The 26482-nt window shown below is 41.5% G+C and overlaps 2 protein-coding genes across 2 annotated transcripts; one reads left to right on the forward strand and one right to left on the reverse strand.

Annotated features, from left to right (window-relative positions):
- Positions 1–2742: 2742 nt before the first annotated feature.
- On the reverse strand, positions 2743–20247 carry LOC146672012 (disintegrin and metalloproteinase domain-containing protein 11-like). The gene is made up of 26 exons (XM_085405269.1): positions 19776–20247; positions 18913–19103; positions 16420–16496; positions 16070–16136; positions 14330–14412; positions 14156–14219; positions 14013–14073; positions 13038–13222; positions 11609–11680; positions 11263–11429; positions 11085–11169; positions 9493–9583; positions 9008–9059; positions 8448–8547; positions 8237–8308; positions 8018–8110; positions 7611–7691; positions 7475–7525; positions 7333–7396; positions 7106–7211; positions 6283–6402; positions 5999–6167; positions 5611–5722; positions 4734–4824; positions 3506–3523; positions 2743–3194 (listed from the first exon to the last, which is right to left on the reverse strand). Exons 1-26 carry the CDS (start codon positions 19966–19968, stop codon positions 3179–3181), a joined length of 2481 nt encoding a protein of 826 aa, XP_085261395.1. The 5' UTR covers positions 19969–20247; the 3' UTR covers positions 2743–3178.
- Positions 20248–23816: 3569 nt separating this feature from the next.
- 42sp43 (P43 5S RNA-binding protein) lies at positions 23817–26215 on the forward strand. The gene is made up of 9 exons (XM_085405270.1): positions 23817–23951; positions 24061–24161; positions 24229–24325; positions 24458–24546; positions 24791–24864; positions 25030–25110; positions 25203–25432; positions 25590–25643; positions 25805–26215. Exons 1-9 carry the CDS (start codon positions 23817–23819, stop codon positions 26063–26065), a joined length of 1122 nt encoding a protein of 373 aa, XP_085261396.1. The 3' UTR covers positions 26066–26215.
- Positions 26216–26482: the final 267 nt, after the last annotated feature.

Below are 26482 nucleotides of genomic sequence, written 5' to 3' on the forward strand. Positions count from 1 at the left end.
AAAAAAAATCTCATTGAAGATCTGTGGCGACTCTGGGGACAACAGCGGAGCATGAAAGCAAGATGTGTGGGGCATTTTTAGATGTACAACAGGAAGGCAAGTGTTTGGGATGTAGTTGCGCTCATGAACCTGAGATAAATAATCACCATTTAGCACAAAGCTCTTGCTGCATGGTTCACCCACTTTGCCCTCCATGTAGAGTAACGTGCAAAAGTCTCGAGCCACCCCTCATTTATTCAGTTTGTGTTAGTAAAATGGGAAAGAGGAGCAATTTATTTAAACATGCAAAGGCAAAGAAATGGAGTGTAAAAACATTTTCTATACGATCATGGTTTTCTTCAGCACATCCTGAACTTTCTTATAATTTATTTAAGTAGTGTTCAGAAATAGTTCTCAAAGGACATTCAAAGCTCTTCTTTGGAGCTTTGAAACCGTTAAGCACCAGGCATGAGGAGCCTGGTGCATATCTGGTAGTTTCCTACTCTGTGTTTTTTCTATTTAGGTAGGCTTTTACTACATTGGCAGTGTGTTTGGGATCTCTGTTAAACAATTAAGCTCTTTCCAGATGGTATTAAATGATGGATCAAAGTCTGATGGCATTTTTCTTCCATTGTAATTCCATCAGTTTTGACAAGATCCCCAACACCACTGGCTGAAATGCAGCAATAAACCTTGACAAAGCCTCCACCGTGTTTTACAGATGACTCTATCTCTCTTGACCTCCTCTGTGCACATTGGTAATAATTTGAGGGAAAAACTTCAAATTTGAATTCATCACTCAGACCTGTTGTTACTGATTTTCAGTCCAGTTCTTGTGTAATCTGGCATACCTCAGTCTTTTCTGCCAGTTTCCCTTCCTTTATTTTGGCTTCTTGACAGTCACTGTTCCACTGAGATCATTTCTGATGAGGTGTCAGTTTTTTAAGCATATGACTTTTTTTTTTTTGCCCAAAGCCAAAGTTTGAAATCCATCAGAAATCCTGGAAAACTGTTGCTCAAGAAAACTTCAACAAAAATTAGGAGAAAGTCTGCCTCGTGCACAAAATATAAAGAAATGAGCGATTTCAGACTTCTGCACAGTAGTGTAAATAGCTCTGATAAAAGCTTTAATGCCATATAATTTACGCAATGTTTTGCATGATTCTTTTCTACCTTCTTACGATAGTTTCATATAATCATTATATTTAAAAAAAATTAAGAACCAGAAAAAAGCAGAAAGTCTAACCATCGATTAAAGCTGTGAAATACCAACAGACACAGGCAGTGACATGCGAGAGTAAGAGTTGTGGCTTCGTGTTTTAATATTTTATTTTCCCTTCATTTTAATCCATTTGCAGTCTTGATTTCATTCCTTTTCATTGATTAATTTCAAAAAAGATAGTCTCTAAAAATATGGGGTAAGACGCATCTCATTTTCTTCCTTCTTCTTCCCGATTGCATTTGATATCCACTCTGTACATATTGTATTAATAACAATAGTGCATTAGCCATAGTGCAAAGCTCAAAACAAACCAAACTGACCGCATACGCCATCAGACAAGCTGCATTCTGGACCCCGAACCAGATCTCTTTAATCTCATTTACAAAGTTTCTGGGCTGAGGCGTTCACCCAGGGATCAGGGCTATCAACAAATGTACAAAAGACTCATGGCATTTCATTTCAGTGGTAGTTAGAACTACAAGAGAAATGATGAGATGGCAAGCGTAGCTTTTTTTTTTTTTTTTGGCCACATTTAAAGATGCATGGACAGCTTTGTCTACAGGAGAGATTTGCAGAGGCAGGGCGTGTCAGGAGATGGATAGCTATAAATTTTCTCAATCAGATAAATTATTTTTTAAGCATAGTTTTAAATAAATCTTCATACATTGCATTTAACATTCAGTATATCTTGCACATATTTACAAATAGGTGTGCATACAGTTGGCTAGTGCTCATTTTTTTTTGTAGATACATGGCATGTTGAATTCTTTCTGTGCTGCCTTTAGGGTGCGTGGCTGCAGCGCACAACAGGTTGTAGAAAGAGATGATCTGCTAGAGGTAAAAACCAGTGATGGGAGGAATGTTCAGGTGTACACAGACACAACTGCCCCATAACATTAATGTAAACACACACATTCTTACTTTCTTTAAAAACCTCTTACACCCATACATTCACTCCTGAGCAGACAGACATAGTAAACTTCCTAAGCGTACAAACTTTGGGCCCAAAAGTGGTGAACACGCACAGACAGATATTGTGGAATGTATGTTGGTCGGTCTGTCATCGAAAACACTAAGTTACGGTCTCTGCTGCTTCATATATATGATATATTTTTTAATGATCCCAAAACCACAACACCTAGCTTCCTTTTTTTGTACCTGAAAACTTGAGGGTGTGGGAGATTGGTGGGCAGGTAGGATGCCTCAAGTTAAGACTCAAACTGCAATCCAGAACAAACAGCTTCTACGATCAGTCAGTCCTTACTCACCTTTTCTTTGGAAAACATGCTAACAACAGTGTTCTTTTTGTTAAAGTTATCTCAACGTTGCCAAATGTTGTAGATTAAAAACTAATTTCTGTCCATTTTAAGATGCACCTTGTCAACGTCTGGACCTCGGAGGAACTGTATCTTAGGTCCGTTTCCTTAAAGAAAAAAAGGAAACAATACAGCCCCTGTTATGTTATTTCAGTCTGTGTGTGCTAGTCCAGCATTTACTCAAGTGACGGCCGGGTTAGTTTATGTGCAGGCAGGCACTGGAAAGACGTGTCTCATTTGGTCCACCTTTGATATGTTCTTGATCAGACTGTCCGAGACGTGAGAAGAGGTACACAGACACCAAAGCACATTCGTATAGCCACTGGACTGGAGGAAGACCCCGGTGTCTCCCACAGGGAGAGCCACCTGCTTGCTCTAGGCGTGGCCTGGACGTAATCCTCAGTGGCCTGCTGGCAGCAGCCACATGAGTATGATTTGGCTGGTATGGTGAGAGGAGCTCCACAGGTCCCAGGAGGACAGACGAAAGGAGCAGACGCGATCGTGGAGGAAACGATGCTCGGAAGAGGTTTTGGAGATATTGTGGGACAGTAGTGGAAGACCTATTTTTTTTTTTGTTCCCCTCTTCTTCAACGTGAAATGACACAGTGCGAGGAGGAAGACAGAAGTGGACAGGACACAGAGACAGAAAGACAGACAGATCTTATCCTCCACCAGATCTGAAAGACAAGTGAAAATTAAGCACTTATTAATATAGATATGCTGATATAGGTGATAGGAGATGACGATGAGAGAAGCTATTTTGCTTTACTGTTTTGTAGCTGGTGTAATAGGAATGATCTAAAGTATTTTTAAAAATTTTTTTAAAAAGGAGAGAACTGAAATGGAAAGGATTGAATAAGTTCTGTGGAGATGATTTTCAGATGGTGGATTACTGTGTCAGCAGCCATGCGGAGTGAGTTTGGGATGAGATAGTGGGATATTTTTAGGATGCAGCTCTGTGTACAGATTACATGGTGATATATTATACCTTCCTCTTCGAATGTTCCTGCATCCCATGAGAACGCCAGGAGAGAAGACAAAATGTGGAGATACTTAAGTCAGTATTGATAAAAGAAATGAAGAACTCATGACACACAAATAAGAATTAATGTGCTTTGCAAGTTATAATTCTATGTAAAAAGCAAAGTAAGTAGCAAAGCAAGTAAACACAACTTAGAGTGGACTTAAGGATTTAAAAAAAAAAAGAGTTTCCTTCTTGTCAAACTGCCTCAAGTCAAGTCAGAATTAGCTCCATCATGACTCAAACAATGACTCAATCCATCTACCAGTCCTTCCCTAAATCTTCATCACATTGTAGTGATCACATCACATGCAGCAGGTCTACAGAAGTCTGCCACAGCTATGCCTGATAATATTACCCAGTAAGCCAGCAGTATGATTAGGAAGAGAAAACTTTGCTTATGGCTCATGCACACATGCACACATGCACAGACACTTCTGGCCCCAAAAGGACTGACTGCATTCTATAAACTAAGAATCACTTATTGCTTCTTAATTTACTGTTGTCTATATATCAAAGAATTATCATATACATCATATATCATATATACTGACTGTCTATTAGAGCAGCAGTAGTCCTTTTAGGTCAGACCATAAGTAGTGCATAATAGCAAGCATGCATAGGTAGAATAGTGCGGAAGGAGCACTTCAGCAAGGGCATTTGAGGTTAGGATGCTGCCTACAGAGAAAAGGGATAATGCAGGTGTTTAAAAGCACCAACGTAAGAGTATATGACAAAATGAATGCTTAGGTAAACCCAGTGTCAAAAAAACAAAACAAAAACGTTTTTAGTCTTTACATGGAGAGTAAACAGGTGGGGGAAAATGTGGCACCAGTAGGGTAAGTCAGGTCTGTTCTAGTAGACTTGAGAAAAGGGCTGTAGTGGTTCCTGGCAAAAAACATGTCTTGCCCTGTCATTACTAAAAAAATGGGTCTGGAAAGAGGATGGAGAGGGAGGAAAGGTGCAGGATGGAGCTCAGAGTTGATTACAGCGTAGTTGTGTTTTGTATGGATCTTAAAAGCCAAAAGCGGTTCAAGCATTAGCACGTCTCAGACTTGACTCCCCATTTCCCCTCCCCTGGGCTGGGCAGTGAGTTGCAAATGGGCATCTAGTTCATAAACGTGAGAGTGGGAGGGGCGGGGACGTCCTTTAGGTAGAAGCAGACAGGTACAGAAAGGCATGCCAGAACTCTTACTTAAATCCCCATCCTGTTCCCCCTAGGACTATAGCTGCCAGGAGAATAGCACCTGCGATGGACCCTATAATGATATTGGTGCCACTTGGACCTGCGCAGAGGAAGGAGGAGGGAAGGAAGGGTGCGGAGGAGGAGGAGGAGGAGGAGGAGGAAGAGGAGGGGCAGAAACAAAACAACACCACTAAAAAACACACGTCAGAAGACAGCATCAACACTGTACATCAACAACATCAACTAGAGAGAGGGAGAAAGAGAGAGAGAAAGATGGCAAGATACCTGCAGACAGAAAGAGAGATGCAGGGAAAGAGGAAGTAACCAGCCCATGGGGTGGAGATGGGAGAACAGGCGGGTGAGCGAGGGAAGTCAGGAAGACAACAGTAACAAAAATACAAAGGAGAGAGTGTTTTATTACTTTGTTCTCATTCCACCTCTCCTGCTCTTTCAGCTGGACACCCTCCTGCTCAGGGTGGCTTTGGCTTTTTTGGCTCTATAAGAGCAGCAGCTGCTCAATTGCTCTGTGTCATTGGCAGACTGCAAGAAAGTAAGGAAGACACTTGAAAATCGCAGTGCCTGCAAAGCACACAGTACCACCACACACACACATTCACTACATACACATGCTCTAATGGATAAATGTGTCTCAACACACCCACACAATCTTCCAACATTGAAACCAAGACTCAGCAGGAAGGATAACACTGTGTGGTCTAAAAATTAACTTCCTCACAATATTCAGGTAAACTATCCTTTTTGTCCAATGTGAGGTAGTCGACTTCAGTACATGAAGAAGCTAAAGGGATGATGGGTAGAGACTATGAGGGGGATGTGAGAAGCAGACAGAAAGAGAGACATGGACAGGGTGAGAGTTGCTATGGACCTTTCTTCTCTGGGCCTGTTGCGACCGTGGGCTCAGGGATGGGATCGAAGACACTGCAGTCCTTCCCGGTGTAGTCCCTATCACAGATACACTTCACTTCATTACTGCAGGTCTGCAAGAGATTTGATGGGAGAGAGGCCCAATTAGCTATCTGCTAAGAGAAAGACGGGGCAGTTGAATATAAGAACATTAAAATGATTTGGTATTGATCAACATAATCAACGTAAGCCTGTTCTTCAAGCAGGTCCTATGTGTGATGCTTAAAAGGGTGTTGAAACAGTTAAAGTTCACATAAAAAACATTAATTTTTCATTCAAATTTAGACTGAAAAAATCGACAGTGTCACTCTAAAATGAGAAGATATTAGCTTTGTCTTTTTTTCTTTTACCCCATGGTCAGAACAAATGCGTCCGAAGTTGGATCCTGGGCATGTGCTGAGGTTGAATGCAGCCACAGGGAGGCAGCGTCTCTCCAAACACATCATGTTGGGACCACATGGAGTGCCATCCTCCACATAGCCCAGGTCTGTGCCGTCCTCTAGCAGAGCATGGCCACCCCTAATTGAAGCATCCAAACATGAGAGATAGATAGGACAGAGTTAGAATTACAACACCAAGGGATACTAATGGACAACAGCCTTTGTGACTGATTGGATGAATTTAATGTGACTACCTGCAGTCCAAGTACTTGTTCTGGTGATAGAGGGTGAAGCTGGTCACTTCACCTTGGAGGTCTCCAAACTTTGGCTTCATTGTCACATTAGCACAGAACAGGAACCCGCATAAAACATCTCTAAAAGAAGCCGATGCAATAAGAAAAAAGGAACATGACATTTCACCAACAGTGCAATTCATAAATGTATTATAGATTTCTATACATTTATAGAAGTTTTATTTTTCCTTACTGACAGGCCAACTGAGGATTATGTTCAGGTCACGCCTAGAATGAGCAGGTGACTCTTTCACATTCATACACATATAGACAGAGTTTTTATTCCATCCTTACAGAACTTTATGAATGACTTCCTGATTGATGCATCAGTAAATTGGTTGAGATTGCACACAAGGACTCTTTGAGGACTGAATGATTCAGAGATTGAATCACAGACCTTTTAATTAGTGGAAGACTATCTCCTGAGCCACAGCCAGGGTGGATTTTTTGGGGGTGTGTGAATCCCTCTAATTTTCAAACTTTTGCTATTTTCAGGATGTCTGGAAGGGTCAGGCTCTGTGGAGCCTTTTTTGTTGTCTCTCTGGACACTGTCCAGCTGCTTGTTGTCTTGGGATGACCATACCGGCAGTATTGCATGTGCCCATTTTTCCTCACTTTTCTTTATGTTTGAATCTTTTGAATCTTTTCAGTGAAATTGGTGGAAAATCTTAAAATAAGGCCACCATTCAAGAGACACTTGAAATTCAGACCGTGCAATAATAAGGAAAATGCTAACATACAGTGCAAGAAAACCAAAAAAGAGAATCGGGAATTTGCCACTTACGGCTTGTTGCACTGGAGCCAGCCTTGGCCATCAGGACCGGGGCCACAATTTCCTTTTTCTGTCCCCTCAGCGTTCAGCTTCTCATAACAAAACCTGTCTGCTGAATCTGAGATGGGAAAAACAAACAAATATACATATTCATATTTTAACTATCAGAATCAGACTAAACTAGTAAAATAAAAATGTCATATGCTGGAAGAGATGCTGTGGATGTGTTTAACACATACTATAGCCCCAGAGCCCCTTGCATTGTCCATCACGTGTCCTACATCGTCCACTGTAACATCGTCCCTAAAGGGGTGAAACAGTGCTAATTAGTGTACCACAAACTCAACTGCATATTAGAAAACAGCCAAAACCATCTCTTACCTGACTATTATCACACATGTATCCATCTAGCTTGTGGACATTATGAGGGCACTGCAAAAGTAGGAAAGTACATCATGAACTGGAAGCCGTTTTATGTGATCTTACAGTTTTCAGTGTTGTGTACAGAGAGTGCTACCTCGCTAGAGTCTCCAGTGCAAGTTTCCGGGATGTCACAGTCATTCACAGCCTGTCGACACACCACGCCTCTCTGCTCATACTAACACGCATCAGAGAAAAAAAAAAGGCATCAGACAAACATGTCAATCAGTTGTCATATGGGTGATTTTTAATGCATGCCGCGCAACCATACAGGCTGAGAAGTCTGAAAATGTTGTGAGTCATAAGAAACATGACACACTTCTTGTTCTTGTCACCGCACCAGCATAAATTAAGACTTTCTGAATCTTTTAAATTTCAGAAGTTTTGATAACATATAAAGGAGAAAAATACTATAAATGCTCTGACAAAGTAAACCTGATGTTCAAATTTCACTCAGTCAGTTTAATTTACTTTTCAGGCTCTTTGTAATACAGGGCTGCTCACCTTGCAGCCACTGCAGCAGAGTCCGTTACTGCACATGGCATCATGGGTAAGGGTGCACTTTTTACAGCAGGCTCCTCCCCTACGGGCACATTCCTGCCACCACAGACATGAAAACAGCTGAGTTCCAGAAAACAAGACACCATTTGGGGCCCATACATAGACATGATGTGGAGACGCTACCTGTTTCCAGTAGGTTAACCAGTCTAGCCAGCTACTTACCAGCTGGGATCCACAATCACACTCTTCTCCTGGCTCCACAAACCCGTTCCCACACTCAGGAGGGTCCAAGAGCTAAAAGAGACAAAGGTAAAAGATTAAGTAAAGGTTATTCAAAGGATTAAAGCAAAAAAAATAATGTGCGACTCCGAATTAAATATGTATTTTGATTTAAAAAAAGATTTCACAGGCCACATATCCACATGGCCCTCACCTTGTTGGGCTTGTTGAACAGGCAGCTGCCACCTCCCTGGAGCAAGAACTGGATGTACTCGTCAACGCTGCAGCGAGAAAACTTTCTGGGCAGATGGAATCTGTGATGACAAAAAAACACAAAGGAAGATCAAGACACTACATGACAAGGAAATAAAATAAAAACAGCATGATACTTTTCTGTCAGTAAGGAATGCCAGATCCATTGTGGGTGTCTGTGCCATCACGTCGCAATCTGACAGAAATGTTACCATCTGTAGTAAGATATTACTCAAATGAATAATTGAAATCTTTATTGTTCCATCTGGCAAGGGGAGCTAAATCCAAATCACTCATGTAGTAAATACTTTCAATTCACCATTTGTAATTCTTACACGGTGACCGGCACACTGATGTCTTATGTTTCAGCAAATTTGCACAAAGCATCAAATGCATCGGTGATTATCACTGGCTTGACTAATCGAAAGACAGTAAAATTTAAAGTTTCTCTCTGTTACAGGTGTTTCATTTTTTAAGTCAGGGAAATTAGTAAGACAAAACTGTAGCTTAAAGGGATTTTACCCTGTGTCTTCCATGATGCATCCCACCCAGGCATCTGGGCATTTGCAGTCTCCTGTGAAGAACGGCAAAGATGACAGACATAAACTAAAGGAATAAAATAATGCACTGATCTTCATTTATAACTTAAGCTGTGACGCTTTAAATGCTGCTGCAAGACATTATGAACTTGTACTCATAACAAATAAAGATAAGAGATACAGTATAGATCTATGTGTTTGGCATTGAAAAATACAACTGATGGTTATAGAGCCTATTCTTTAGTGGCAAGGATGCTTTAACCACCTCCTCCTTCTTGGAAGCAGGTGACTAATCACCTAATGAAGGAGTATAATTACAGAAGAGAACTGCTGGACAGGGACACTAACACCTCCACCCCCACTGCCTTAATCCTACCAGCACCAATGTTGCTCTCTTACTTTGTTAATCTATTCACTCCAGTGCTGGGTTTACAGTTCCCTGTAAATAAAGCTTTCCTTCTATCTTACCTGCAGAGTTACGTGCATTGTTCCACCTCATCCCAATGTTCTGGCCAAGACTCTGGCACAAAGTGATGGCCATCGCACCTACATTTCCATACTGAAACAAATTCACATGGAATGCATGTAAAAGTTTGCTGTGAAGTGGGGACACATATTTTGCGACACATATTTATTGTGAGTCACATAAGTTGAGTTTATCCATCCATCCATCCATCCATCCATCCATCCTCCCCCTGTCATTTACATCTGTGTTGTGGAGGCAGGAATCTCAGCAGTGGCAGATGCCAACAGACTCAAAACAACTGATTGGTAAGGCCACTAATGTTGTGGGAATGGAGCTGGACTCCCTTAAGGTGTTGCCGGAGAGGTGGATGTTGTCCAAGACAAGGACAATGCTGGACAATACCTCCCACCCACTCTATGACGTGCTGGCTAATCACAGGAGCACGTTTGTGAGAGACTGAGCTTATCCACCACAAAATGACAAAGGAAATCATTGTTGCCTGTGGCCCCGTGTACAACTCCTGCATTTAATGCACAGTACAAACTGCAATAGTTACACGCTTTTGCACAAAACACGTCACTTAGGAAGCACTGAACAAGCATCCTATCCAGATGCCCAAACCACCTCAACTGGCTCTTTGAATTTGGAGGAATAGTGCCTCTGCTCTGAGTCCCTCCCAAATGGCTGAGGTCCTCGTGCTATCTCTAAAAGAGAACACAGATACTTGCAGTTCTGCTGCTTATGTCTGTGATCTATTTCTTTTGGTCACAACCCAAAGCTTGTTAGCTATATATGAGGGTAGGAACTTATAGTGACCAGTAAACTGACAGCTTCACTTTCCCTCTGTCCTCTCTCTACTGCAACAGTCTCCTGTTCCACTAGTCCTTCACTTTTCAACAGACCCTAGAATACTTACACTCATCTAACTTATGCAGTAGCTCGTCTCTGCCTCAGTGCTGATTCTACGACTTACAAACAGGATAAAACTGCTGTGCTGGGACACCTGGTCCCTCTGCCTGGACAGGCTGCCAGTCCAACACAGAGACACAGCCAACTTTCACCTCCACACAATCAATTTAGAATCGCCTGATAATCAAACACAGATATCTTTAGACTGAGGGAGGAAACCTGGGCACCCACAGGAATCCCACATAAGCATGAGTAGAGCATGAAAACTGCACAAAGAATAGCCCCAGTCACTGAGCAGGTTCAGTCTCGCAACTTTTTTTGCTGTACCTACTTGAAAATATATGCTTCATATAAATTATTTTCAGCTATGTTTTAAATCAGAGAACTTAGTCCTACTTATTGATGATTTGATTTTAATATTATAACAAAAATACATAAAAACTTAAAATTTGGCTTTACAACTAAATTTCAATTTATATTATAAGTCCAATTAGAGATTCACAGTAATACAGTAGTTAGCACCACACCTCTCACGCTATGATAGCTGAGATAACCTTTAGTGGCCATCAAATGGATAAGCTATTAAGAAAACTGATGGATGGATGGATTACTCATTTTAGGTTAAAATTTATAATAAACCCTATCTGTGTAATAGAAAATTATAATCATGTTATATTTTCCTTACCTCGTTAATTCCTCCTCCTCTTGTTGGAGAGCACACCCCTCCTGTGTAGGCTGTCCCACTACGGCTACTATGAAAGTTACGCCCTCTGTGAGCACAGGAAAGCCAAAGTTGCAAGTCCAGACATCACATAAGCTTTAGTTCTCATTAAAATTTTATTTATTTATTTTGACGGTCTTACGAGAAAAGATGGACTACATCACTCTGCTCTCTGATGTTGTCCTTCCTGTACTTCATGAAGTTTTGCAGCGTTGTCAATGGGTCTTCCACTACTGGCATCATATTTTTAGAGGTCCAGGTCTCCATGGCGACCAGTACAATCCTTGTGTTGAGCTGTTCCTGATAGATCTGAGGACCACAAAATGCCCATCAGTGCACTGCTTCATTTGGTGTTTTGGTCTGATTTTTTGTAAGTGTCATCTGGGACAGATCATTCCCACACACACACGTGTTTATTGACAGGTGGCGAAGTGAGAAGGCAGAGTTTAGCAGTAGGAGGATTAATTTCCTGCAAACCGATCACTTACCGTATCCGCTGTGTTGACCACAGCTTTGGCAAAGTTCTTGGTTTGGCTGCTTGAGCGACGCAGCTGTACAAACTGTAGAGGAAAAGACGCACAGATGGCTTAAGAGATGGATCACATCAGCTCTGCTACACACAAATACACAATCAGACATGTAATTTGATTTACTTGTACTGACCAAGTGATATAAGGAATGAGTTACATGGAATGTTTCAATGTACTTCTTGCATGACCAATGTCAACTGAAGTGGCAAAGTTTCGGTTAATTAAATGAAATGCAAATATTGCTTTTTGCTTAACAATGAAATCTGTTGTATTTGACTTGTAGTTTCATCAGTGTGTTACTTGTGTGTTCCCCCAATGTTCTTTCTGCATTCTGTTCAGTGTAAGTTTGCATCAGCTCTGTACCTAGTAGTTTGTCTGTGCCTTTCAGTTTGTTCCCTGTTTTACTTCAGCAGTGGGTTATCTGTTGTGTCTTCCTGTGAGTCTTTTGTTCCCCTTTTGATTGTCTTGATTGTCTACACCTGTGTCTCATTATGCACCTATTTCCACTTCCTTGATTACACTCTATATCATCTATTCTGCCAGATATTTCTCTTTAATTTAGTTTTCTAGGTTTGTAGTCTCTCTGCCTCTTCATGTTTATAGTTTTACCATGACTCTTATCCATCCTTACCTGTCAAAGGAGGTCAGTCTGTCACAGTTTTTTTCTTATTGCATATCCATTGCTTTGTCTGTATTCCTTTAAGAAACGTTCAACTAGCATATGAACACCTGTACACTGTCCAGTCCTAACATATTCTGATGTCAGTGTAAGCTTGGAGCTAATGAAACTGGACTGCCTGGCCTCTGGCAGCTTTGTTGCTATATAAAAATAAAAGCTCATATGTTTGTGTACAACTAGCAATATGTGACAGCCCCAGGCCCTCTTGAGGGGTTGCTCTATGTGGGTTCTGTTTGCGTAGCAAGGTTTCCTGAGTGGAGCTGAGTGGGATTAGCCATACTGCAGAACACCTGGTCACTGCTCTGCAAGTGGCAGTGTGTCATCCTTCTTTGTTGAGCTGGCCACTAAAAAAAGGTATTAATTTAATAAATGCTGATATTATGATGATAAAATGTATATTTCTACTTGTTACTGGGCTCTGTATTTGATTTATCTTTTAACTTGCTATTTTTTACTCACAAACTGCTATCAGACAAGCATTTGCAGCTATTCTTGTTTACTGTTAGCCATGCAAATCCTGGTGATATTTAGGTACTGCTCCTCTCTGTACAAGTACATTTGTAATTTTGGGGAGATTTTATGTCCTTATTGATTGTGGCACTGAAATTTTAGACAATAAATAAGGAGAAGTACTGGACAAACCATGGGGTATGTGGTTAAGCAGTACACACTACAGTCATCAGGCTACCAAGAACCTTTAGCACTCACCATATCATTGTCATTGACCACCATCAGCTCAATATATTTGGTCTCAGTCTGCACAGAGGGCTTGCGAACACTTCGCTTGGACCGTCGCAGACCCCCAGACGCCTGCTGCTCCCTCACTTGGTCCGGTCTGTCATCATCATCACCATCACCTCCTCTGCCATCCCACTCACTGTCCTCTGTACAGTCTGGACACATAAAAAAGCAGAGCTGCAGGCAGTTAGAGGGAAATATTACTTTTTAAGGAAGATAGAGGACAGAAAATTATTAGCTCAAGTTGGCTTTAAACAATGAAAAATCGAATCTTTAAGGTGACCTGTTATAATTTTACTCATTTTCTGAAACATATGTACTGTTACAAGAGCAAATAATAATGTTAAACATTGCAAATTTTTCAAATAATACGCAGAGAGTTCCTATGAACCAAAAGCTCTGTGTCTGACTACTCTAAATGCTCAGTTTAGATGTTTTCTCTACACTTGGCTCTGTGTGATGTCACTGAGAGCAAATATGCCAAATGTGGTCATCCAAACCAGGACGTTCGGGCTATGACCCAACTACTGTTCAGGAATGGCAGCCAATCAGAAGAAGGTTGACTTCAAGGCTGGAGGAAGGGAGCTAAAAATGCTTATTTCACAAACTTTGAATGATACAAAGCTACTCTCTGCAATTTAACATAACAACAAGGTTGGAAAGGAACAAAACAGGTTCCCTTTTGAACACTGTGAATGTAATATATTTAAAATTATTCTTATTATTTAATTATACCCAGCTTATTTATCCATTTCTTATGAATTTGATTTGATCTATTTTTTTATGAAATGATTTTGTATTTTTGAAAATGGCTGCTTTTGAGCAGCTTCTGTGAATCAAAAAGTGACATTTATTTTCAGACTTTTGAAAAATTGCGCTTGGCATAGGTTCTTTCCTAAATGAAGTCAAATGTGTCATGAATGTAAGATAAGTGTGGCTTTATACCTGGACAATGGGCCGGAAGTCTGATATCAGGCATCCTGCGTATTAGGTGAGCACCATCATACTAAAGTGAAAATATTAAGATTAGGACCTAAAACAAAAATGTTTAACTATAAAAATCTGTATTATAGTCACAGGTCATTTACCTGATTGCTGTCATTGTGAAAGGGCTCAATACCGTAAGAGAAGAAGCCATCAGAGAACATGCCACTGAGAACCACCAACAAGATGAAGAATAAAGGGTGAGTTTGGGAGGCTAATTTGTAACACACAGGGAGTTAGTATTTGAAGTTACAGACAAGGTCTACTGTCAAACTCACCACAAGCCATGGCATGTGGAGACAGCTGCCCAGGACTCTGGTAAACCTCTTAACCTTCCCTGATAGTAGCAGTGTTCCCCTCCCTGTGAGGACAAAGAACCACTGCTTAGTACAATAACCTCTGCTGACACACTCTCAGCTTCATAGGGACAATTTCATAGATCATTTGATATCACAATAGGTGAGAAGTGAGGAAAAACCTCTCCGTGCTTTCCTGTTTTAAGATGTTAGTGGCACAGTTTATGACCTACTTGTATCGTGTTCTCCACTCCTTTACTCTACTGACAATAGAGCTGGAAGTACACCATGCCCAAGGATCTCTTCAATAAATCAACACTAACATTGCCCACACAGTTATTTCTTAAAATTTAATGTGGAGTAACTGTACAGCAAACAGGCTGCGACTAAACGCAAAAAACCCCAAAGAGGAATCTGCTCTTGTCATGTAGCACTGACGCTGCTTTGCAAGGTTAAAGCGGTGAAGAGAACCAGCGGGAAATGTGAGAACCATTGATTCACCTGGATTAAATTGATTTCAGCAGGGCGCTTTGACCTCACAACAGCAGCTCAGGGAAACAATGCCTTTGAACTTGAAAGTATTTTAATCACAGGGATCACTCTGGTTAAGTGCTGCCCTGAATGCATCACGCCTGCTATGTCCAGAAGAAGCGGCATCATCACATGAAGCCTCCATCCAGCTGAGGGACAATCTGGTCTAACCACAGGTCTCCAGCCTCAACCCTGCACGCCCCTTCTCTCTTTTCACCACTCCAGGCACAATCTGACTGCCTGTGAACACACATACACCCCCAGAATTACTCCTCCCCAATCCCAAAGCTCATCTTGCTTTTGTATTAACTGGCATTTTACTCCATATATCCCCCTCCTCCTCCTCTCATTCCAGATCTGCTCTTCCCTCCCTTTCGGTCTTCTTTCATTCTCTTCGCTGCCAAGAACTTAATGACACTGCTGAGCTAACTGGTTGCTATGGAAACAGGCTTGTGATTGGTCAGGAGGACCGAAGGAGAGTTCGAAATGATTGTGGGTGGGGATGTGAGAGCTGGCTGAGTGGGTGGGTGGGTGCTGGGGGCAGTGAGTGGCACATTTGTCCACGAAAAAGCGAAGAAAAAAAACAAACATTAGCCATCCCTCCTGGCTTGCACAATGCAGTCACATTCCACTGGTCCCTCCTGACAAGCACACAGCTCATCGTTAGATGTCAAGGTTTTATCCCGTTTCCACGTTCGCTCGACGATTCTCTCCGTGGGCTTGTGATTTTACACCACGGGCGATCACTTCCTTTCTTTCTCAGCAGTCTGAGAAAAGCAGAGAGGCATGCATACGTACTGATAGGCAAACCCACATATGTGCAGACCGGTAATGTTCACGAGCTTACTTCTAAAGCAGGGAGGACGAAATGCACTTTCCATAAATAGATAAAAGCACGAGGTTGTGATCAAATAGTAGAAAACATCAGCACAATAATTTTAAAAAAGATGGCTTAAAAAGTGTGTTTTACTTCTAAAATAAGAATAATAAAAATAAATACAGTTTGAGCCGAAGGATTTTGTTATATAATCTGATCTATATCAGTTCAGGATTGTCAGGAGGAAGCAAAACTTTAAGTGAGTGTTGCACTGCTGCTCTGGTCACTCTCTTTAATATGCTGATAATGCTGCTTTGAATCACGTTCATGCACTGAAATCATGTGAGCATCCCACCTTATGCAGAAAACCTTACCACAGACTGAAAGGGACTGCCATCCTGGTTAAAGTGCCGTTCGACATAATCTGAAGACAGAAGATGGCTGCAAAGAGAGATAAGATATTATAAATACTTGCAACAGCATCCTTTCTAGTCAGAAATAATAATAATAATAATAAACTGGGATTTTTTTCTGCTGTCTGTTCTCCCCACAAATTTATTTGGTGTTCCCCATCTTGACATGAAACATAATAGAGGCGCTAAGTGCATTTGCTTAAGTGTGGGGAAATGCTAATTAGAACAGCTGCAGTAAATTAAGAGCACCCACTGATACAAAATGTGCAAAAAAAAAAGCAGATCTGATAAATTTACAGGGTAATACTAACTGATTTAATTCCAGGTCTAAAGTGAAGGTGCGTCCAAAGGCTTCTACTTGGAAACAGCTCTGGGCCAAGTGGACAGGCTGAAAGAAGAAAAAAGAAAAAAACGCTAGAGAGATGGATTTGACAGCTGATAAATTAAAGTGTAACAAAACAATTGTGGTTAGATGTGTCACTCTGTGAAAGCCACAGAAGGGTTGTGAAAAAGTCTCATGAATAATTCAGCAGAATCAATACAGTGTAAGGTCTAAAAGCATCTCAGCAGCTGAGATATTATGATTTATAAAGTCTGCATTGATCAGCACTGGCTGCCAGCTTTCAGGCAAGCTTGACTCCACAGAGCTATGGCTGTTTAGGAGCTAAGCTGGAGTCTCGTGATAAGGATAAATAGAGGAGGTCTTCACAGGAGGATAGGAAGAGGAGAAAGCGTTACTCCTATCTATTCAGCCATGCTGTGTCCCCGGATGGTCAGCTGCCAGGTTTGAGGACGTAAGGACACCGCAGGGGCAGGAGAGAGTGAAATTTACTGCGGACCAAACAGTATGTCTCTTCAGCAGCTTCGACTGTGCCAGCGTGGCTTTGAACTCAGTCTGGAGGAACCGGCTGCAGTGAATCACTGGGCTTTTACAATAAAACGCATCACTATGCAGAAATTATTCCCTCCATTGAGTACAGACAACAGATTTCTTACTATTGTCTTGGAGAGGCTGCAGCTTGGTACCTCTGTCCCTGTACAGTAACACTGCTCTACTGCTTTAGATTGTTTCTATTTAACTGTTCTTGACGTGGCTGAAAGACATTATTTTTAAGACAAAGTAGCTGCTCTGATGCTGCTGATGGTATCACAAAGACTTAATATCAAAAAAGTTCATATTTGTCTGAATCTGTCACTCAGTCGCTTTCTCATTGTTGCTGGTTTCAAAGCCGAAACAATCACACTAAAAGGTCCTTTTTAGAAACTCCTCTTCAATTGTGTCACATCATTATTTTCGTCTCCAGCAGCCCCCACCTGCTACAGATCTTTTAAAGCCATTGTGGATACTGAAATGTAAATTGCTTAAAGTTCAATATACATTCTTGCATAAAATAACACTTCAAACAACACATTGTAAGATTTATGCTAGCATTGCTCTCACACAAACTGCCTTGCTCCATAACTTTATACCTTTATGATACCTTTATCTTTTTCCTTGAGAACATCTGATTCTAGATGCTAATCTATATTCATCTAATAATCTGTAGAGTTTAAGCTATGCCGAAATGAACGCAATGTGCAAAACCAAATAAATCAAATCAGCCAAAATGTTGCTTCATCTATTTTTGAACACAGTGTGATGTGACAGAAAAAAAAGAACAAGTTCAGCTCATCCCTCCCTGCTGCTTCTAAATTTATCTGGTCTCTTATTCCGAGCATCTTAAATATTTAAAAAACAAAACACAGCAAGTGAGGCAGCTGAGACTTTTGAAATCTTGTCTACGGAAAACCATTTTATGAACATATTATAGTTATGCTTATTTAAGACACCATCTCTTCCCAAGATTATAGCATATGTATTCAGTCAAATCTTGAAGCATGTGACTCTGGTGTGTGTACTGAGCCTAATATACTGTCAGAGAGAGAGAGAGAAAGAATGGGAGAGACAGTGGATGGGGGAGAGTGCTCAAACCTCTTGGACCATCCAGCACTTCTTACACAGGCCTGTTCTATAATTAATGGGACATACTTCAACACACTACTGAATAATAAAGAAGTCAGAGACTCAGCGTGGCATCCGAGTTATCAGATGATGCGACTATTTCAAGAGAGTCTACCTTTGTCCTGTGGAGATGGTGGTCGCTTCATATATCGCGCGGCATTTAAACAGCTCTTTGATTAACCAGCATTTGAGCAGTGCGTATTAAGAAAGCCGAGTGTTGTTTCATAACTTGTTGCTAGAGGTTACAGCTTAAATTTAGGGAAGGGAAAAATAGCTTCAAGCAACAACTCTTCTTGGTAACACCCACCGGACGCTGCTTCACTTCACATTCAAAGGGATTTTCACTGACTAAATGGGTCAAAATCGCAAGGAGTAGAGGCTGCTGCAATACACCGCCCTGCGCTGTTATCTCTGTGTAGCAGGAGCCGCATGAGCAGTGGGGAGCTGAGCACTGCACTGTTTTACTGACAGGGAGGAAAAGGAGGTTGACACCAACAAAATAAAAGTCTGTCCTGGTGCTGTCACACCCTTGTACACGCATGCAGTTATCTGCAGTCGAAATGGTCAAGGATTTCCTGCATTTATGCCTCGATAAATGCAGGAAATGATTGATTTTAGTGCAGGGCAAATGTTTTTAAGTTCTCATTGAAACATGTATTTATGCATTACTCACGTGGAATAGTTTCTTTTTGTTCAATTTAGAGTGAAATGTATCAGTTTCTTTTATTTAGGAAGGGTCCTAAAACCTTGTCTGGGATCCTTTACAGCATGGGAATAAACAGAATTAAGGATGTAAGCTCACCAAGGTGTCCCCGGTGCTATTCTTCACCCTGGTACCCAAGTAGTCATGAGCCATTTCTTCTTCTGACTTGATTTGCTGTACGAGGCGCTTTGGATAAATGATCTCGGTTGCAGTGTCCCCACTCTCCGCCCGGCCCACTGGGGCAAACCAGTCCCACATGCTTCCATCCCGCTCCAGGTTCCTGTCAACACCTGTATGTAATACAAGAGGAAAACTCTCACAGTGTGTTTCCACTAGGCACTGCAAGTTAGCAACACAAGTGAACCTGCCCAAACAGAGCAGCGGGGATTTCTTTAAGGATAAAAAACAAGCACAAAGTAATGCACATTTAAAACAAATCAGCCTGTGAGCGTCTTCATCTGTAAGCTCACGGTTTGGTGACCTAATTTAACAGTGAACATTATTTATCCGTAATAGTATTTTATAAAAATAGTGGAGATGTGCACGCTCTGATGGAAAATAATTAGAATACTTGTCATTACTTAAATTATCTACAATAGGGATGCTCATATAAGCCTGCATATTGTGAGTATACAAATGAAAGGCTCACAAATCGTCATCCCAGGGCAATAAAATGTAGTTATATTCTAGTGCTGTAGATGTTTCTTCCTAAATGCTCGTCTGAAATGGTTATGGATACGTTATAGGTAATGAGGCTGCAGTGGGAATGTGTTGATGCAGCAAATTGTGCTTTCAGGCCAGTGGGCTGTTTGGCACCGAGATCCCGCTACAGTAAAATTACGAGCCTACACCGGGGTTCGAAAAGTGCTGTTCACGGTGAAAAAAAGAGTGGATGCAAAGGAAACGAAAGGGGTTCTCCCTCTCTCGATCCAAACCCCCTCGCTCGCTTCTCTCTCTCTTACCTGAGACCGCAAGCCTCTCGCCCACTGCAGCAAAGACCGTGAAGCACCACACCGCCAGCATGATCTTCACATATTCCCCCGGATTACAGCATGGAGAGCCGCAGGATGTCACGAACCCGGCAGACGGAGTGAAGAAAAGACTAAAAAAATCACACAAATGATGGCGAGGATCCAAAATCAATCTACTAAACATCTGACGATGTGCCTCCTCTCATCTCTCCCCCTCTCTATCACTCGCCCTCTCAGCTCCGGTCAACACTGCTACAGAGAATTTGGATTTGCATATCAGAATGATGAAAAAAAGAAGTGACAGGCCTTTGTCGGAGATGATGGATACAGGCCTAGAGAGTGATCAGTTTAGAAATAGTGTGGAACGGGAGAGTGCGCACCGCGGAATCATAGCTCCGCAAGCCTGCGCGGGTGCGTATGGGTGTATGGATGAGGTTGTATGTGTGTGTATATGCGAATCTGCAGTATGCGGAAACGAAGGGATGGGAAACCGAAGAGCAATGCGTTGGGTCTGCGGTGAGGAGGACACGTGGGACGCTGGTACCCTCCTTCATCCCGAGCTGCCTCCTCCTCCCGTTGCCATGCAGCTCTGCGCAAGAAGAGGATGCGACAGCCCGCCAGCCGGAGAAAAGCTCGAAAGGGGATCAGGGATGGGCAGTTCATTCATTTTCTGAACATGAAGGAGTTAATCAGGAGTATCCGGGAAAGCGTTGACATGAAGATCACAGCTCTATAGGGGATGAAAGTGGTCCCGACCGAGGAGAGACATTATGAACCCAAGACACCCTCTGACAAACCGGCTACAGCAGAGGCCATACTGTTCACACCTTGTTTCTGCCTTAAACAGCTCAAACTGTTCAAGATATTCTTACGATTCATTTTTATTCATTTCAGCACTGCAAGTTATACCAAATGCCATAAAAATAAACTTAATCACAGGGATCTCCAAATGTTTAACCTGTTTGAATGCATCCTGCTGTTTTAACATTTAGAAAAATCACTGTTTTTGTAATGAGAAGCTGGTTTTCACTTTAAGAGCCAGTGTTACATTCAGCTTATAGGTCTGGAAATATGTAGCAAAAGAAGAAAACGTAATATTAATGCTGGAAAAAAATGAATGTTACATGTGGTCCACTGAGTACTTACTTAACCACAGCAGAGCGGCTAAGTGAATATGCACGACTGCTACTAAAGTGTAATATCAGGGACTGATTAAGTCTTTTTATTTGAATCAAGCATCACACAGAGCATACTGCCCAAACACACTGCTGTCAGTGAAATGAAAAACTCCAACTGACCACTGTGAATGTCCCTACAAGAACATTACATGATCATGTTGACTAAAGTAACTCTAAAGCTTTTGTTGGCCCCAGTGATCAGTAAAACATGCTGTGTTCAAAGGGATGTATGAGTTTAACTGCTTATGACTCCTAATCAGAAGCCACTAATGGAGATGGACGCTGAAACCTGCAGTCTCTCTGCTGTCTCTCACCTGCTGGGTTTAGCTTCCCTGGTGCAGCCCAATCTCAGCAGCCATCCTATAATACATCAAACTAATGGAGAAAAACTGCACCGGCACCCCCTCTGAATATTTCATTTACCTCCCTTTGAGACAAGCAGAGAAGGAGGAATAGCAGGAAGAGATGGAGGTGGGAGTATCAGGAGGAATGCAGCATAAGCTAAAGATGCTCCTGCCCTGCCAAAATAAAATAAAATATCATAAAATAAAATAAAATAAAAAATGATGGCTGCCAGAATATTGCAGTTCTAAAACTTTAAACAGACACTGACTTTAGTCTGCACTTTGCTGCTGGCTTTCTGATTCAAACACTAAAGTCTTCACTGTGATCTGGTAAGTGGTCACATAGTGCTGATGCAGTATTCTGCAGTAAGACAGCTGAGTTGCAAGTAGTGCAAAGGTGGCTCTGTGAGCAGGGATGCAGTGGTCACACTGGTTTTAGGGTGAATATAAAGGATATGAGGAATTCCATTTTTTTTAAGATTTCAGGTTACACTTAAATGTAAGTAATGTATAATAATCACAATCTTGAACCCTCTTATATCAGAGCTTGACAGAGACAACTCTTCTCAAGCAGCCAGTCCTGAATCAAAACTTGTACTATAGACAGTCGATGTTGATATGTCACAGTAATAAAAGCACAGGTGGAATCACAGTAAATCAGCATCCATCACTATACACCTCCCATACGTGTTATATAAAGGGGGATTCCTTCTGTAGCATATAAATGTTTGAAGTCTTGTTAAGCTGTCTAACACCTTCTGCTAAAACAGGGGAAAAGTCTCAACCAGCTTCTACAATGATTCTCATTAAAAATCCAACGGACGTGTTGAGAAACAGAAGGCATTTGTTTCAGAATGCAGGACATACACAAGTAAATAAATGGGAATACCCAAATACTTTTACAGTTTGTGCATGAATCTGAATGGCAGAGCCAACTGTGATAGAGACACACTACCCTCTGGTGTGGACTGTGCTGTATCACAGTCAGAGCTTTAATTGCTGAATTCTCTGTAACTGAGTCCATTCAGCTGGAATAAGAAGAAATGGGAAAGCTATTCCCATTTCAGGTGTACTGAAGCGTAGTAGAAATACACTCACTGGCCACTTTTTAAGCACACATCTACTTATTAATGCAAATTATCCAACCATATGGCAGCAACTCAATGCATTTTGGCAACTTGGCATGATTGTTGGTGCTACATGGGCTGGTGCAAACTTCTGATCTGCTGAGATTTGCCCACACAGGCATTTCTGGGTTTATAAAGAATGGAAAAAAAAAAAAAGAAAATATCCAATGAGAAGCAGTTCTTTGTGTGAAAATGCCTCATTGATGCCAGATGTCAGAAGACAATGGTCAGACTGTGTCAAGCTGATATGAAGGCAACAGTAACTTAAATATCCAACTGTTAAAATTCAAAATGTGTAAACAACTCAAAATCCTCTGTTCATTCTCTGTTCTTTCCTCAGGCTAGTGGTGTAATGACGTGGGGGATATTTTCTTGGCTCTTTAATACTAACTGAATATCATTTAAATGCCACAGCCTACCTGAATATTATTGCTGAGCATGTCCATCTTTTTACTCATGTACATTTCTGATAGTTGATTCCAGCAGAATAATGTGCCGTGCCACAAAGCTTAAATCACCTTCACCTGGTTTCTTGAACATACCAACGAGTTCACTGTGCTCCAGTGGCCTTCACAGTGACTGTATCTCAGTCTAATAGAGAATCTTTGGGATGTGGTGGAACTGGAGGTCTGTGTCATGGGTGTGCAGCCGACAAGTTTCCAGCCACTGTGTTAAGCTATCATATAAATTTGGACCAAAATCTCTGGGTAGTTTTTTTCTGCACCATGTTGAATTTGTCTCATGGTGAATTAAGAATGCTCTAAAGGCAAAAAAAACAAACAAAAAACAAAAACAAACAAGATCCAACTTGCTGGTAGCAAGATGTGCTTAATAAAGTGGGCAGTGAGTGTATATTTCCCATGGTACCTCTTGCCACAGGTATAACTCTGATTACCTATGTAATCAAGAAGAGCTTCAGCGTGGAGTGTTAGTAAGGGGTGTTGTTGAAAGAGTCCTTATTGTTAAGTATGAGCCAATTTCATGAAGGCATGTTTACAATATAGCCTCCTTATTAGAATTTAACATCACAGTTTGCTGTTTTTAATCTCTGATGTGTCTTCTTTAGCCGTCATTGTATCACTTCAGGAAAAAAAAAAGTATAGCAACACTCATGGACAGCAACGTGACGAGCTGATTGATGTGCTGGTTTGCCCAGGTTTGTGTGACTACAGCTGGGCCAAATGGCGGAAAATGAGGTAATTAGCAGTTAATTGGTTTCAGGTTCTCTCTTAGAGTATAGTAAAGCGTGACTCATCGCCTGGTGTCAGGACGCTGCCAGTTAACTAATTAAAAGCTTTCCAGAGAGTATAAGACTGGCAGGGAACAGCCGCTCGGTTTTCATAACGTTCTGTAGTTAGAGTAACTTTCAGATATCAGAAAAAAATGAATGACATGCGAGCTGGGAAACCTGTCGGCGGTCAACCGCTGGAGTTGTTCAGCTGTTCTCATGGCGAGTGTGGCGCAACTTTCACCAGGCAGTGGAAACTCAAAGAGCATGAGACTGTGCACACCGGGGCGGTAAGGAAAATATTCAATTACGCAGTGCCAAAGCCTTTCTTTCTAAACCCTTTAAACTGAAAAATAAAGTAAGAAACAGTAACTTTACAACTATGACAAATGCGTGCAGCGCCCGTGCCAGTGCGCAGTTGCCGGCTGCGGTCGTCGCTTCTCCAGAAGCTCTCACCTGCGGCGCCACATGCTTGAGCACACCGGGGAGAAGCGATTCAAGTAAGTAACTCAAACACGGTTTTCCTTCTCTCAGCTGTCGTCTCACTTTGGTTTCTGATTCATGCAGATGCAAGTTTGTGACCTGTACAAAGACATTCTTTAACGCAAGCAAATTGAAGAGACACGTGCGCTTCGCCCATGGAGACAAAAATAAGTACTTCAAGGTTTGTGTGAATATACACTTATACACCAGATGGCACCAAAACTACATAATTTGCACCAGCTTCGTTTACTTTTGAGAGAAACCGGTTTTCAAGCCTTGTCATTTTAATCACTTGTGCATTCCCGTCCTGTAGTGCAAACACCCAAGCTGCTCTCTGACCTTCAAAAAGCGCAGATTGTTTAAGATGCACCTGAAGGAACATGAAATGGTTGCCAAGTTCAAGTAAGTCCATGTAATAGCTTGGATTCATATAAAATAGTTCAGATTTTGCTCTGCTTTAACATATACTGACACTACTGTGTGACTTAAAGAAATTGCTGAAGCTGTCAAATGAGTTTCTGTATTAAAGATGATACTTTTACTGCTTTAATCAGCGTTTATACCTGCAGAATGAGCTGCCAATGCCTATGTGGGGTTGGTGTCTGTGATTAATTTTTACTTCTGTCTTTACTCCTGGGATACTTAGATGTTCGAAGGATGGATGCGCTGCCACATTTGACTCCCATATTGCCCGCAAAGCTCACGAGAAGAAGCATGCAGGTTGGTTTAATCTTGGTGGGGACTTGTCGTCTTTAATCTCGGTACAGTTTTTTCATTAAAATGGGGTTGAATGCTTTTGTGTGTAACCTTTTCATGCATTGAAGACAAAATAAACATGGCCCAGAAGGGAGATGGTGGATGATCTCATTTGTCTGGTCTCTGCAGGTTACCGCTGCCCTCATACTAATTGCCAGGTATTTGAACATACCTGGGGGAAACTTCAGAAACACATGATTAAACACCCAGGTGAATTTGACCATAGTACATAGTTTTTGTTTCCCTGCTCAGTGCTTTGTTGGTTAAAGGATGGCCCAGTTAATTGTTTTTTTGTGTTGCAGCCACATTTACATGCCAAGTGTGCAAGAAGGAGTTTAAGAAAGTGGATTCTTTGCGGAGGCACAAGCGGACGCATGCTTCCCACAAGCCTGTGCTGGTCTGTCCCAGAGATGACTGCCAGGCTTACTTTTCTACAACCTTTAACCTGCAGCACCATATTCGCAAGGTGCACCTTGAGCTGCTCAAATACAGATGTTCCTTCCCTGACTGTACTCGCATGTTTGCTATGCGGGTAGGTCTCTAGCAAGAAACTGGAAATGTGTACCTACTTTAAATCAAAAGAGATGCCAGTGAAACATAACATCCAGTTTTAAAGTAGCTTTAATAATAAACTTGATTTGCAATTTATTTTTTTTGGAACTTGTGTAGTGACTGTTTTTATTCTGCAGGAGAGTATGACCAGACACCTACTTCGCCATGACCCAAATGCTACCACTCTGAAAGTAAGACCTAATGGTGTAGAAGTAGACTAAAGCACCTACATATTTCTCTGCAAACCTGTTACAATTTAAATTCTTCAGGTCTAAATCTGGGGGTTCACTAATTCATTCATGTTTAATATGTGGAGTTAAACCAAGTTCATTTCAATTTTCTGACTCAACAGAAACGGCAGCGACCCAGGAAAACCTGGCAGAAACGCCTGAATGGACAAAATCTGCCACTCGTGGAGGAAAACCTGCGTCACCTATTTGCTCTGCGCATGCGAATCTCCAGACGTGCCAAGGTGGAAACGAACCTCTCAGGCCTCTTCAATGAGCGCAAGATCCATCACTATGTTGACCCAGAAGTCAATCTGCGTAACCTGTTTGGGATCAAACAGCATCAGGCTCTGGAGAAGAACGAGATTGCGCCAGTAAAAGGTTAAACAAGGATGCTTCCAGGCTTTTTGGTTAAGTTAGTACTTTGTTTCAAAGTTAAACCAAAGTTGGTTTTTTTTCTTGTTTAGACAATGGGTCTTTTTCCTTTTGAATGTAGATTGTATACATTAAAATACTTAAATTTCAAAGCAGTGTAACTTGACACATTGATTAGGATGTCAAGCTTTTGAGTCTTATTCTGGAGACGGCAGGTCTCAGCTGAAACACTTATTTTGTAACATGGCTTTTGACCCAATAAAAATAGTTGTGAGTTTCCTCAAAGTGGTGCTTGAATTCTAAGTGCTTGAGTGTTTAGGTGAACTGCTGAAGGTCAGCCCATCAGTGGCAGGTGCTGAAGGACCAAGATTTGTTTAGTCATATTAATTGCATCTCATTGTGAACACACTCAAACAGCTGTTCTTCTC

This window comes from Rhamphochromis longiceps, linkage group LG4 (assembly GCF_057381845.1).
Source record: "Rhamphochromis longiceps isolate RC_006_pf linkage group LG4, R_longiceps_female_GT1.1, whole genome shotgun sequence".
In the NCBI taxonomy this organism is placed as follows: domain Eukaryota; kingdom Metazoa; phylum Chordata; class Actinopteri; order Cichliformes; family Cichlidae; genus Rhamphochromis; species Rhamphochromis longiceps.